Source organism: Cetorhinus maximus, chromosome 14 (assembly GCF_964194155.1).
Source record: "Cetorhinus maximus chromosome 14, sCetMax3.hap1.1, whole genome shotgun sequence".
Lineage (NCBI taxonomy): Eukaryota > Metazoa > Chordata > Chondrichthyes > Lamniformes > Cetorhinidae > Cetorhinus > Cetorhinus maximus.
In genome coordinates, this window is record NC_135892.1 from 22687384 (window position 1) to 22703039 (window position 15656).

The following is a 15656-nucleotide window of genomic DNA, read 5'->3' on the forward strand; positions in this document are numbered from 1 at the left end:
TCTGGGTATTGGAGGAGATGGGAAACATTTCAGAAATAACTGAGAGGATCTGAGGTGTGATGTTCAGCCAGGGCCACATAGGACACCGAGGCTGTGGAGAGACTGGTTCAACCAGAGACAATGGCCAGGTAGAACACTGGAAACAATTGCAAAGAAGCAGAATTTATGGAAGGAAGACAATAACTTTAGGCTTCCCGATGCTCAACTGGAGTAATCCAAGATTTATCCAATACTAGGATTTTCCACATAAAATATGACAGCACAGAGATAGTGGAGAGATAGAGCTGATATCATTGAGATTGAAAGAACTTTCAAGACCTCATTTTTTATCCAGATGGAATGCCTGTTGCGCCTGTCAATCAAACCTAAGCCACGCCCACAGTGACGTCCTCACGTTGACGACCGGGAAATACGCATGGATGATGTGACGACGCCGCGCCGCAGTGTCACGTGGGGCGTGAGGTTGGCGCGTGCGTGGTGGTGGAAGTTCGCCGTGTTCCTGTGTCCGTCGCCCTCATCATGGCGAGCTCGGGAAGGAAGCGTATCCTGAAGGAGGAGGACATCTCCAAGGTGGAGTTCGAGACCAGCGAGGAGGTGGATGTTACCCCTACCTTCGACACCATGGGCTTGCGGGAGGATTTACTGCGGGGGATCTACGCGTACGGTGAGTGAGTAAGTGAGAGCGGCGCGGCGCGGCCTAGCCTGGCGAGGAGCCTCGCAGTGGCTCCTCGGATATACCGTCCAATGGCAGGCAGAGCTGAGGTGAATGAAAGCAGGGCTCCGGCTCGGGGTCCAGGGCCTGAGACCTGTTGGCGCCGCCACGTCGTGGCGCTTGTTTAAGCTCCTGGGATTTGAACGTCTCCATTTAGAGGAATTACTTGGGGGCCGCAATCCAGCTCCACCTCCTTTCGCTAATGTCATTCTGTAGTGGGTAGTATTCTCGCCTCTGAGTCAGAAATTTAGGGGTTCAAGCCCCACTCCCGAAGCTAAAACATATAATCCAGGCTGATACTCCAGTACAGTATTGACGGGGTGCAGCATTGTCATATCTTTCAGATGTGATGACAGACCCCCATGGCACTATTTGGGAGCCCTCCCCTGTGTTGTGACCATATGTCAAACAAAATCACTAAAAAAAAACTGATTTGATCATTATCTCATTGCCGTGGGACCTTGCTGGGTGTGGATCTTTATGACAACCCGTAAAAAGTACTCAGTTGGCTGTAAAGCACATTGGGATGTATTGAGGTTATGAAAGGATGAACAACAACGACACAGTGACAAGTGCATTAGTGCTCCACAAGCTGCAACTGCTCTACCTCCAAACTGAGATCGAAGCATCTGTGGGCTGCAAGATCACCCAAGCAATCTCATAGCTAAGTGAAGTGCGACCCCACTCCCTGCCTGTGGTGTTAACTTGGATTTTATTTGTGCATTATGCTATTTCTTATTTGAAATTCAAATCTGTTGCGTGTACTCCAACCATCTTCAAATGTGCCAGCAAAAAAGACTCATTTTTCTCAGACCCTTGTTTGTTCCTCTCCAACCTGTCTCCATCCAGCGTTTCTTTTCGCTCTTTATCCTGGGTTTATCTTTCTCTGTGGCATATTTCCTGCTTTATTTTCACAGAGAACTGCAGTGTGAAGAATTCATATGCAAACTGTTATGAAGTTAACTTATTATACCAACAGTTCTCAAGCAGTCCCTTTTCAACAATAAAAGGCATTGTTTTTATCATTACAAATTTCAGTAAAGCAGTTGTCAGAGTGTATGTGTGTAAACAATTCAGGTATCAATGGCTTGGAAAAAAATGACCCTCTGGTGATACAGCTGACATAACAAGTGAGTAGGGATCCCTCAAAAACCACATGTATGCATGTAATGGGTATTATAAAAAGAATTAAGGCATCTTCCTACGGTAATTCCCACTATAAGTGATGTACTATAGTTAATTTATCTGTCAGGGCACTCTTAGAACTCAAGAGATACATTTCTAAGCAGGATAACCAGGCCCACTTCTGGGTTAATCCTTTTGTATGTTTTTATTTAAATGTATGCCTGTAGAAATTGTTGGAGTTCTTAACTCTGTCTTATCTCTCTCTGGTGCACCCCATCCCATCAATAATGGAAAATCTCTTCTGCATGCCTTTAATCCAAGAGAATAAAAATAAACTGACTCCTAAAGTGTAATGCTCAATTTAAAATGGTATACATAGGGCATTATCATTAATCTATATGAACAAGATTAGTGCCTGACACAATTGTAGCAGGGTTTAGGATAATAAAGGTGCAATGGGACTGGGACTGGGACACATTCAATCAATAATGACTGTGAGACATGGTCAATCAACTGACCTATGAAATAGTGTAGTATTTCATCTAACTGTATAATTAACAGTAGAAAAACCCTACCCTGCAGCTGTGCTGTAAGATCTCGATGAAGAGAAGTGGGAAGAAACTTGTTTGGAGCTTAAACATTGATCATGGAATTGTTAGGCTGAATGACCTGTTCTGGCTATATATACTTTGGTTTTTTTTGACTGTAATCTATTACAATGTTTTACAGTGTTTTCAAACATTTCTGGGGCAGGGTGCCACTTGTAAAAATTTATGCAGCCCAGAGACCTCCTTAACTACCTTCCAAAGATCTGTGTTAGCTACACTAAGAAGATAAATTGCTGTTGTTGAAGGAAATGTAATTTTTATTGGTGCAGCAACAAATGACATGCTAGTAGTTGAAAAATGACTGAAAAATTGAGATATGATCATAAATGGACAGAAATTTGCTGACTTTGCGGATCTCTTTGCAGAACTACAGTTGAAAACATGTACAGTTCCAAATGGAATCTTTTTTGATATCATTCTGAGGCATGGGCATCTCTGACAAGGTCAGCAATTATTGTCCTTCTCTAGTTGCCCTTGAGAAGTTGGCACTGGGTCCCCACCTTGAACTTACTATAATCTGTGTAGTGAACATACTCCCTCAATGCTGTTAGGTAGGCAGTTTCAGGATTTTGAACCTGTGACTATGAACATTCACAATAAATACCCCAAGTCAGGATGGTGTGTTATTTGGAGGGGAACTTGGAGGTGATATTGTTCCCATGCAACTACTACCACTTCTTTTAGGTGGTGGAGGTCACGGGTTTAGGAGATGCTGCTAAAGAAGCCTTGTAGAATTGATGCTACTCATTACAGAGAGGTAACATGGATGATGGAGAGATTTTAATGCAAAACATTTATAATAAAGAGCTGAGGGGGAAACTGAGTAGTTCATGCAGTCTGTTCTTGCAATTGCTGGATCCAAAACCTAATATTTGAGCATCTTGAGCATGATGTATTTCTTGGAGACATTCATAAAGCTGCCATAAATGATTATAAAGTGATGCCTTACTAATCCACAGTGACCATTATGAATATTGATTTACATTAGCATGTGGCAGTAATAGTGTTGTATACAATGAGTGTGTGAAGTAAGCAACTATAGATGTGACACTTTTTGCTCTAGCTTGTTCCACAGAATGCTTTCTTTCTTACTTCATTTTACAAAATGTATGGTTGAGAGTAGAGTACCAAGGAACTGACAGGTCTTATATTTTGTAGGCTTTGAAAAACCATCAGCCATTCAACAAAGAGCCATCAAGCAAATAATCAAAGGGAGAGACGTCATTGCTCAGTAAGTTTAATTTTGTTTCTGACCTTGTATGTTGTTGTAAATTGTCGTCATCTTAGGCAGTCTCTCAAAATCAAGGATTACTTGGTTCCATTCTGGTTTGATGGTTCTGAGATGGTTGATAAGTTCAATGCTCGATCTGCAGACTCTGCCACTTGCACGGCAGGTGGTGCTTGTAGTGTTGGGTAGATGAACTGTTGGCGCACCCTCTGATGCTTCTACTTGGCCTCTGCGTGCTCCCAATGGAGTCTCTTAATGTGATCGGTGCTTTCTCGAATGAACCTTCCCCATTTTGGTTGATCACAAGCCAAGGACTCCCATGAGTTGGTGGAGATGTTTGTCCTCTTCAGGGATGCTTTGAGGACATCCCTAAAATGTTTCATTTGTCCTCCTGGGAGCTTCCTGTTGAGTTCCGAGTAGAGCAATTGCTTCAGGAGTCAGGTTTCAGGCATATGAACAACATGTCCTGCCCAGCAGTGTTGGTTTTGAATGATTAGTGCTTCGATGCTAGGCAAGTTGATTTGGGAGAAGAGAGGCTGTTTGACCGCCTTTCTTATCACCGGATTTGGGGGGTCCTGCGAAGGCACCACTGATGGTACTTCTCCAGTGCTTTGTAGGAATCGCTGTTGCCCAGTAAACCGTGACCATAGTCTTGGGTTTGAGACCCTGGCCCTCAAACACTCTTTTCCTCAGTCAACTGAAGGCTCAGCTGGCATGGGGACGTTAGCAATTTTTTGTCGTCTGTCTGACTTCGTCGAGAGGAGGCCCCCAAAATATAGAAAACGTCCACGTTTCCAGGATCCCCTTGTTGACCTAAATGGATGGCAGAAGTATTTCGTTGTGTAAACTGTACTATTGCTATTTCATACTATTTTTTTCCCTAGATCCCAATCTGGTACAGGGAAGACAGCAACTTTCTGCGTGTCAGTATTACAATGCCTGGACATTCAGGTAAAACTTATTAACAAATGCATATGACTATTTCCTGGTTAATTGATTATATTAAGCAAAGAAATAAAGCAGCAAGTTGTCTTGGTGTTGAAAAGAGTATGCTTTATATAGTTCAGTTTAGCATCAGTTCTGAACTCATGAAATGTCCAGTTGACAATTCAATGCAGATTATTTCCGTTTTAATATTTTTTTTTTAAATTTAGGTCCGTGAGACCCAGGCTTTAATATTGGCACCAACTCGGGAGCTCGCAGGGCAGATACAGAAGGTAAGAATTAAACATGTTACAATTCTGTCATCCATAATTGAAACTGAATGAAAGATGCCATTTAATACAGCACCGAAGAATCATTTTCAATGTTACTAGTTAGTGGTTTTCGCAGAATGTAATAGGGATGATCTATCTCCAAAACATTGGTAAATATCCTGCAATCACCTGTAACAGAAGTGCAGTTTGATTTATTCAGTTATTCTGAACCAGTGGCTCTAATTGTAAGTTGATTCGGAGGATTTGATCCCAAAAGTTGGTTTTAAAAAAACAGAATTTCACATAATAAAATCCCTTCCGTCAGTGTAAATCAACAGCTATGGTCATTTTCCTATAGTTGTAACAGTATATCTGCTTTCAATCAGGAAAACATCCTTCCTGATATAAAAGCAAGACTGTAGTTATTGCATGATACTAATTCAAGGGTACATCCCTGATTGTGCTGCTATGATTTCCGTTTTATCATTCTACTAAGTTACAGCTTCCCTAATGGTGTATTGACAGAATGCATTGTGTAACTTCGTAGATCCACGGTCATGCTGAGTTAGCTGATCCCAACCGAGGCAGAAATGGGATATTACAATTGACATCAATGCCCCTGACTTAGTGCTGTGAGAATAAATCTCTTCTGTTTGTGCCCAGTGGCCCTTTCTGGAAAGTGCTCACGTGGACACCAGATGAGAGCTGATGGACTTTGCCTTGGCACCATACATGAACTGAATTCTACCCCCCAGTAGAGTTGAGGGGAGGACTTTGTAAAATGCACATGAAAATATAGGGGTTTGTTTATATAAAACTTATCTGGATATGAAATGGGTAATCAGTGTCTCAGATTTTTAACTGGTCATCATACAAGTGGTAAGCATAGGTCTAAATTAATTATTTTTTTAACATATTGTATAAACCATTAGCATCAAACCAATTTATTCCAGTCTTTTAGCAACAGTTTGTTCTACAATATCAACTTCTGGTTGTACCTTTAAATATAATAAAAATTTACATTTATAAAGCACCTTTTGCAATCTCAGGATGTCCCAAAGTGCTCCAAGGCCAAATAATTACCTCTGCCATTTAAATGTAGTCACTATTTTAGGGAAGCATTGAAGCCATTTTATGCACAGCAAGGTGATGATGTCTGAGGGATGAATGTTGGGCAGGATATGGGAAAATCTGTTTTGCATCTCACTTGAATAGAGTCATAGGATCTCTTGCTTCTCATCCATCATGTTCCAGCAGAATCTACTGAAAATTTTGAATAGAAATCTGAAAACGTTTAGTGGATGTGGATGGCAAACATGACCCTGTCGGATCTACTAGTCCCTCCTGAATCTCCATGTGCTGAGTTCGTAACAATAGGATTGCCTTGTTTGGTACTATTTAATTACAGTGTCTGAGTGTCTTGTGTCCATTTAACAGGTACTCCTTGCTCTCGGTGACTATATGAACGTACAATGCCATGCTTGTATTGGAGGTACCAATGTTGGAGAAGACATTCGGAAATTGGACTATGGACAGCATGTAGTTGCTGGTACTCCTGGACGTGTATTTGGTAAGGAACCTGTTCTGTCCGTCCTGTTTTTTTATTATTAAATGTTCAATTCCTCGAGTAAGTTAACCACCTTTTTCAGTATTTACCTTTCCACTGTTCAAAACTTCTGTGCTTCATTATAGTTCATCCACTTGCTATTAATCAAGGTGCTCTAATAAAATAGAATGTTGTAAATGGATAACACATTTGGAAAACTTCAGAAACCACACAGTGTACTTGATGTAAAGGGACCCATTAATTTAGTCACCTCTTTTCATTCTTTGGTAATTGAGATCATAGAACTTTACAGTATAGGATTAGATGATTCAGCCCATCAAATTTGTGTCTGAATTGTGCTCTTACAGCTATTAATGGAGGAAGACTGCAGCACAATATTAACCAGTACACTGGAAGAACTGCCCCGAAATTATTTGAAATATCGCCATAGGATCTTTTACAGCCACCAGAAAGAGTTTAATGTTTTATCCGAAAGATGGCATCTCCCAGTTTAGGATTATGAACTCAAGTTTCTGGACTGGGTCTTAAACCTACAACCATTCAGGGCAAGTGTACCAGCTAACACTGAGCTATGGCTAATGCCAACAAAAGTGAAACATAGAAGTTTACTGACGTATGGAGTTTAAAACCATAGAATTTAATTTGGGCATACATATTTATTAAACATTAATGCCATACATGTACAGATCCATCATCATGGTCATTAAATGCAAACATTCTGTCATCAGTTTTAACTGTCCCATTTGAATTTTGTATCGACGAGACCCAGTCATGATAAGCCCAATATTTTCCCATCGTCTCATTTGTTCCACCCCTCTCCAGTAAAAGGAAGAGGACAGACAAAAATTCACATCCTCACCAAATAGTTGATCCTGATAATTATAGGGCAATGAATATTTTTAGTTATCAAATATCTACCAAAGTTTGAGTGGCGGATGGAATATTGTAATGTAGCATATGGTGGATCAGTTGCGTTGAATGAGTCAGTCCCTGAAGTTAAAGCACATACTCAAAACTTTAATTGGTGAGCTGTCAATCATATCTTGGCAGGCCAGTGAACACATGGAAAGTGATCCTGACTATAGGTTCTGTTTTAACAGATATGATCCGAAGACGAAGTTTGAGGACACGTGCCATCAAAATGTTGGTTCTTGATGAAGCAGATGAGATGCTGAACAAAGGTACCTGATCCTTAAATTCTGGGGACGGTTTGCATAGCTTGTCATGTATTCCCTTGCATACAGAAGCTGAAGAATGATCTAATCAAGATGTTAAAAAATATAGTAGGGATTCAGTAGGGTAGAGGATGATAAACTATTTCATATGGTGCAGGAATCCCAAACAAGAGGGTATGACCTTAAAATTAGAAGGGATGATCACTAAGGAGCAAGATCAGTATGCACTTCTTCACACACACCTAGTGGAAATCTGGAACTGTCTTCCCCAGTTGTTGATGTTGGCTAAGTTGAAAATTTCAAGATTGAGAGTGACTGAAGTTTTGTTGGGTTTGGATATCAAGCAATGTTCCCTCTAACTTTTAATGCTCAATACCTTCAAACGTTTTAGCATAGACACAGTATCTCAACATACATTCACTCAACTTGAGTGTCCCAGCAGTACCTTTTGGGTGAATATGTGCAGCTTACAGGGAATACTGGTATCGGATATGGAGCGAAGGCGGTTTAGATTTGATTAAGGTGCAGATCAGCCATGATCTAATTGCATTGTGGAATTAGTTTGAGGGCTGAACGGCCTATTGCTGTTCCTATGTTCCTATCCCTTCAATAACTTGTTATCCTTTTCTTCATATTTTGCCCAAAGAGTTGCAGTAAATAAGGCAGCTATTCTATTTAGCTCCACATTAAACATATTAGGTAGTAGGAGAACTGATATAATCATAATGCTTGTGGCTTCCCCAATCACATTAGTATTGAATAGATTGTGGTATTTTTGTCTACAAAGGTGTTTTTTTCTAGAAAGTGTTTGTTTTAAATAAATATTTTGAAATGCTTATCATAGAGGCTGTTAGAGGAAAGAAAGCCTACTTATATCTTTAACCCTGTACTTCATTTTGTGTTGAATCATTCTGTAGAAGCATGAATTGATTTGAAATATTACCTGAAAATCAGTCTGTGAGGTGTTTGTATGGTGTGTCTGGCATCATCATTTAACTTCGTTTCCTGACTGCAGGTTTTAAGGAACAGATCTATGATGTGTACAGATATTTACCTCCAGCCACACAAGTAATTCTGATCAGTGCCACACTGCCTCATGAAATCCTGGAAATGACCAACAAGTTCATGACTGACCCGATCCGAATCCTTGTCAAACGGTACGTTGTTGTTTTTGCATTAGTAAAGGTGCCATTTCAAGTTGCCTTGGAATCTTATTGGTTTAAGGAGAGGCTCTGTGATTTCAGTACAAGCCATTGCAATATGAAATTCCTCATTCATTTGGAATTGCAAAAACTGCACTTGATTCAAATAATGTAATTTGATTTGGCTTTCCCATTCTTCTTCTGAATTGAAGTATATTGCCACTGTAAGTGTTAATTTACTATGAGTTGTATAAATTAGGCCTACCTTAGAAATTACTCCTTCCCATTACCCTACTTGTTGGAAATTGTAGGAAAGTAATTCTGTAAGTTCCGTCCATTTTTACTTTCTCATAGGGTTTTAAAAATCATTTTGGCCTCCAGCACCATGTAGCATTCTCTAACTAACAGGGTGGGCAAGGCCTTTGATGTCAGTTTTAAGTGAGCATCATGTTTGAATAGAAAGTGAATATGTAAAACCAGAGGGTTGCCTGCACATTTTGTGCCCCCTGCTCCTTCTCGGATGCACCCTGCTCCTTCTCGGTTGGCCTCTTTTCAGCTGCCCACCTGTGCCCTCTTGGCACCTTGCCAACCTCCTGCGGTGCACCAGGTGACAACACGTCTTGACAGTGCAACACTCCTTAACTGCATTGCAGCGTGCTTAATAATTTTTTGTGCTGAAGTCCCAGAGTGGGATTTGAACCCAAAACCTTCTGGCTCAGGTGCAAGAGTGCTACCAACTGAACCATGGCTGTCTAACTTCAACTTCCACTCAATATTTTATTTGCATTCAACTTTATATTTTGCCTTCTCCGGAATACTAAGTCTTGTAATATTCTTTTTTCAAATTTTAGAAATCATAACTTGACTAAAAATCGAAGATTGTTTTGTTGTCTCAGGCCACAGTTCATTACGGCTACTTGCCAATCCTAGCAGAGCCCTAGCCGAAATCTGCGAGCTCTGGGCCAATCCACAATCGAATTGTGAACCTTCCTGATCTGTGCAGCTCAGTTGCACACCAACCTGTGCATTTAACTACACAATTGGAAGAGCTAAGAACAGGATTCCATTTTTAAGATGTGACAGATCTAGTTCCCATTTGTCCTCCGTGTGCCATCCTAGTGCGTGTATTCAAATGGAAGTCATACAGGCTGGCATAAAAGTAGGATTTTATATGTTTGACTGTAGTCTACAATTAACTGAAAGAGGAATTAATGCCCTACTGGGACAAGGTTTTATATTGGGAGCTAAAGAACAAACCAACTTGAAGGCCAGAGATGGAAGTGCAGCCAGTGGAGATTTAAAAGCACTATTCTGTAACTTCATGTTCATGCGCACAGAGATTTTTTTTTAAATATAATGCTTGATGGTATTGTGTTTACAGTGATGAGTTGACCCTGGAAGGAATCAAACAGTTCTTTGTAGCAGTTGAAAGGGAGGAGTGGAAGTTCGACACATTGTGTGACTTGTACGACACACTGACCATTACTCAAGCTGTTATTTTCTGCAATACGAAACGGAAGGTACGGAAAACATTCCTTTCCCACCCATCTTCTAAACTTGTCGAATAGGAATTACATTAAAATGTTTGTAGTTTGAGCTGACAATCAATTCCTTCTTTCATAAGGAAAACCAACAACATTCTGAAGTACATTGTAAATGTACTGACTTTGACATGCATATTGTTATTGGTTCAATTAGCTAATCTTAAATTTGCAGCCTTTAGTGATTCTTCTATAAGAATCACTAAATTGGTTTAGTCTTTTCTGTCCTTTTTACACAATTTTCATGTCCATTAGTTTAAATAACTAATCTTATTCTTTTGTGCAACCTCACTCCCTCCAATCTTGAGAGGGGATACAGATACAGTCTTGAAACCAGCAACCTTGGGACTGAGTTTGTGCTGGGTTTCGGATCTTGCCAGTTTTCAGGTCGGATGATTCAGGCCAGGATAAGGGTCACTCAGCCCTTCAACCAATGCTTGTAGGAGATAAAGTTGAAAAATAAAACCAGAAGCACAATGACAATGTGAGTGGTTGAATTTTTTAGCATAAAAATAGCGTGGGCTCTAAGGTAGACCAGTGACTAAAGCAACTGGTTTCTGAGATTTTCTTGGGGAAAGAGGCAGCTTGTCTGATTTGAAGAAAATTAACTGCAATTTCTGCATCGGTTGGTATTGACAGTGAGCTGGAGGGTTCCTGGCTCCCAGTTGGTAATGTGTGTGGGTACAGGTACAGTGTCTATCTGAAAACCGGACAATTTTTTAAGTTGCCATGCATGGATTTTTATATTATTATTATTATTAGATGAGTAAAATAACTGACCAGCTTGTTGGGCTAGGAGCTGCAGTGGTGCACTGACTAGTTATCAGCTTTGCATGCCTGTCTTCTCCCATGCTTCGAGTGATCTGAGTGACCCTTATCCTGGCCTGAATCACCCGACCCAAAAACTGGCAAGATCTGAAACCCAGCACAGACTCAGTCCCGAGGTTGCTAGTTTCGAGATTGTATCTGTATACCCTCTCAAGATTGGAGGGAGTGAGGTTGCACAAAAGAATAAGATTAGTTATTTAAACTAATAGACATGAAAATTATGTAAAAAGGACAGAAAAAAGTAAGTTAATTCTGAATATGTTCATAAAATGCTTTCATAATATAGGAATAATGCAAAACCATAACTCTCTTGGAAACTCTCCCATGTCACTCAAAATAATACTTGTGTGTATGTCTGTGTGCCATGTATACACTCCTATAACCAGAAGTCACAAGGAAACAATCAGTTGGAGGGAATAAGTAAGATATGACAAGAATTTGTTTAAAATCATTGAGAAATGTTTTACAATATTTTTTTAAACTGTGCATTGCAACCAAGAAGGCAAGGAAAATGATGGGGTGCAATTTTAAAAAAAAAAGAGATGGTATAGTTGACTCTGATTAAATGTGGGTTCCTTCTGAATTTTACTGACAGGTTTCACACACTGTAATCCAGTGCTGGGGTTCCTGCAGGCATTGCTTTCACTGCTTCTAAATGAAAAGTTCTGTTCTACCATTTAATTTAATTTTGTTCATTTCAGATGCTGAACAGAAGTAGAATTTTTTTGTAATTAAAAATGATCCAAAGTGGTACAAAATAATTACTGTCCTCAAAGTGGAAATGATCAGCAAATAGCTTCCATTACTAGTCTTTCTTTACTGCAGGTGGACTGGCTCACTGAAAAAATGAGAGAAGCTAATTTCACAGTATCATCAATGCATGGCGACATGCCACAAAAGGAGAGGGAATCCATTATGAAGGAATTCCGTTCCGGTGCAAGGTGAGTGGTGTTTGAAAACTGTGTGCCTTGCTGACTATTTCTGATGCCAGTGTTCTAAAGATAAGTGTTTCCTCTGTTTGCTTTACAGTCGAGTGCTTATTTCTACTGACGTTTGGGCCAGAGGATTGGATGTCCCTCAAGTCTCGCTGATCATAAACTATGATTTGCCAAATAACAGAGAGTTGTATATCCACAGGTAACCTTGGCATACTTTTCTCATACCATGTTTAATTTCATAATGGATGCATTTTTAGAGCCCACTGAACTTGTCAACCTAATGTTCTTAGTCTCTGCTCCCTTTTTGTACCTTGGTTTCATTCTGGTTCCTAATGGACCTTATTCTGCTTTCTACATTGCTGGTGGTGAAATTCAAAGTATTTCCTATGCTATCCTGTTCACTTTTGGAGGATGGAATATCTGGGGATTGAAGCCAATTTATTGTAATTGGGAGAATAAAATGAACTGCAGTTTAAAAAAGTGAGCAAGGCAAACTATCAGATTAAAAGTATAATTTGCAAATTTCATTTGTGAAGAAGCAACTGGAATATAGAGAATCTTAACCAGCATTTTATGTTGTTTCTGGACACATCCTCAAAACAATCAAATAATAAATTTTAATCTAAGAGAAATGTCTTCAATAACTGGCTGCAGGTAATGTGGTGAATTGTTTTCATTTTGGGTGCTGTTGATCAGTTGTTGTGTTAATACTCGGGGAGCTGCTATCTGTTGAAGCTGTTAACCTTTCACTCCAGTAAATTCTGCAACCATATTGGATGTTGACAGGCTCTTGTATTGATTTTCAGGATTGGTCGATCAGGTCGATACGGCCGGAAAGGTGTGGCTATCAACTTTGTTAAGAATGATGACATTCGTATACTGCGAGATATTGAACAGTACTACTCTACACAGATTGATGAAATGCCAATGAACGGTGAGCTCAAATTACAGTATCCTCTGATCGAGCAGGGTATTCTTCAACGGATGGCTGAGACTGTGACAATCTAGTGTCATCTTTATTGATCAATTAAACGAAAAATGGCCCAAATTAGATGCTTTAGCAATTTGTGAACACTGTTCCTTGACCCTTAGATTTTTCTCCTGGAGTCTGCTGACGCCAATAATAACTTGGAACCATTAGCTTGAACTGCAGTCTCTTCCACTTAAAATGTCCATGTTTAAAATGGGCAGTCGCTTTTTGTCCAAAAAGCACTCCGACCATTTGCATCAATTAACATGAATAAGGTTGGTGGTTTTAGCGTTTTAAGTACTACATTTATTTTAGTCAGAGCTGTGCTTACTCACTAATTTGCACATTGTTAAGTTGCATTTTAAAGGAAGAATTACCTATGTACTGTATACTTAAGACTTTCTAACTTCCTCTAAATTGTATAAGGTTAATAGTTTTTGCGAAGCACTGATTGCTTAAATAAAGCTGCAGGTCAGAGTGGTGCTGGAAACAACCAGGTAAAAGATATTACACAGAGGAAACATTTTTTGTTACATAGTAGAATACAGTAATAGCGCTATCCTGTTATACCAGCCATTGCTTATAGCAGGCAAATCACATTTACATGAATACCTCAACTTTCTTATGCTCTTCTAAGCGTGGGGACTGTAATTATATTCTCTCAGATTCAGCTGCTATTGATTTACTGGTATCATCTCACAATAGCATATTCATCTTTGACAAATAAAGTCCTCCTTATTTACTATATATACTTTAACATTCCAAGCTTCCATCCACACAGTTTTTACACTGGAATCCGTTTCTCTATACCCCTACCTCTTTCCCAGTCTCATTTCGTGTTATAAGGAAGGAGCTTGGTGCAGTATGCTGGGATTCTTTCTGTTTCTTTTATTGAATGGTACTCTTGCCTGTGCTCTCCTGAAGGTGGCAAATCACACTCTGTTAATTTTGCCAGCATGTGCTGTCTGGTACCAACAACCATTCTCCGTATGAGTTCAGCATCAAACGCCAGGGTCCACCACAGCTGAAAAATTTGGCACCAAATGTGTATGCTCAGTTTTGGAAGATGTTGCTGAATAGTGCTTGGGAACAAAACCCTGGGTGATAGATCGTATCCGCTTCCTTTTTTTAAAAATTGTTTTCCTTTTTTTCCCCCCCCATTAACACCAAATAACCGAATGATGTAAACTGGTAAATGTACAACCCTGAGATTGTAAATTGTAAAACCATACCACCCAGAAAACAAATGGCAGTTTCATAGTCCTGTGACTCTAAGATTTGGGGAAGCTAATTAATTGAAGGTCATAAAGGCACAGCTTCCTCCATTCATTTTTCCTTAAAAGAATTTTTGGAAGCACTAAATTAAGTACACACGCAATAGGTTGTGTTGTATGTTCTGCATGCATGCATTTTAGGTTATGTAGGTTTTTAAGTACTTCAAATATTAAAATTTGTTTCTTTTGTTTGTCTAGTTGCTGACCTTATTTAAAGGAAATGAAAGACCTGAGGACCTGGATGGGCAGTGGATTACATTGCTTCGGTTGAAAACGAAACACTTGACGTTGTATAAGGACTCTGTACATCTAGCTTTCTGTTTGTAGAATTTATATCTTATTTTCAGTAGCACGTGGTTTTGTAAACCAATGTTATTGCTTTATTTTGTACACATGGGATTACTGGCCTTTTTGTTTGCAAGTATTAAATAATACATAATTTTAATGTTGAACTTAAATCTGCAATTTTACTGAAATGCTATGTATGGATACCATTCATCTTCATTAAAGTTTGATATTAATGTCCTTTAATGTTGGTCCATGATCACACTTCTTAATGTTTGTAGAAATAGAGGCATCAGGTCTCGTGGTCCCACTAGGAAGGTCTATGACTGTCTGTTGTCTTGTCACTTTAAAGGTGCTGATATGAAAGGGGAGGACCTCTTCTATATGCAGTTTGTACAATGATCTTAATTTCTAGCTTGTCATAGAGGTTTAAACACCTGGAAAAAAGAATCTTATATTATTCATTCTTGGATTGGATGTCATTGATATGACCTACATTCCTCTGTGAAGCTTCTTCCATTTTATTTGGGGTTGCCACAGTGCTGGTTGAGCACTCGTCTGCATCTCCTCCTGTCAGTCACCCATTCCTCATCCAATCCTGCTGTGTTTAATTCTCTCACCACCGCATCCTTCCACCTGGTCTTAGGCCTTCCTTTATTCCTTCCTGGAAATCCCATGTCCCTCACTCGCCTCAACACATTTTCTCTCGCTCTCTTTCTCTGCAGCAGATTACCATAACATTTCAATCACTTCCTGGCTACTTTCTTCGATCCTTTGACAATCTTCACTGACAACCTCCCTTCCCCACCCCAGATGTACCGGTTCCTGATCTCTCTACTCATCACTCCACACATTTAAAGCCAACCTGATTGCCATCCCTAATGCTGTGATTCTTTGTTGCAACTGAGTGGCTTGCTAACCCACCTTAAATGGTAGTCAGTTAAAACCCCATTAGTATGGGGCTTATAGTCACATATAGGCATAAACCAGGTAATGGTGACAGGATTCTTTCCTTAAAAGGACATGAGTGCACCAATTGAGGTTATATGATGATCCAGCAGCTCAGT

The 15656-nt window shown here is 39.7% G+C and overlaps 1 protein-coding gene across 1 annotated transcript; it reads left to right on the plus strand.

Moving 5' to 3' along the window:
- Nucleotides 1-452: 452 nt before the first annotated feature.
- Nucleotides 453-14835, plus strand: eif4a3 (eukaryotic translation initiation factor 4A3). The gene is made up of 12 exons (XM_078556655.1): nucleotides 453-664; nucleotides 3604-3676; nucleotides 4558-4624; nucleotides 4828-4890; nucleotides 6307-6439; nucleotides 7537-7617; nucleotides 8627-8768; nucleotides 10135-10273; nucleotides 11948-12063; nucleotides 12152-12259; nucleotides 12867-12994; nucleotides 14503-14835. The coding sequence occupies exons 1-12, from the start codon at nucleotides 520-522 to the stop codon at nucleotides 14517-14519; spliced, it is 1212 nt and encodes a 403-aa protein (XP_078412781.1). The 5' UTR covers nucleotides 453-519; the 3' UTR covers nucleotides 14520-14835.
- The last annotated feature ends 821 nt before the right edge of the window (nucleotides 14836-15656 follow it).

Coding starts and splice junctions, on each gene's coding strand:
- eif4a3 (XM_078556655.1), top strand. CDS start 520: ATGGCGAGCTCGGGAAGGAAGCGTATCCTGAAGGAGGAGGACATCTCC. Junction 665..3,603: donor GCGGGGGATCTACGCGTACG/GTGAGTGAGTAA, acceptor TATATTTTGTAG/GCTTTGAAAAACCATCAGCC. Junction 12,064..12,151: donor GAATTCCGTTCCGGTGCAAG/GTGAGTGGTGTT, acceptor TTTGCTTTACAG/TCGAGTGCTTATTTCTACTG.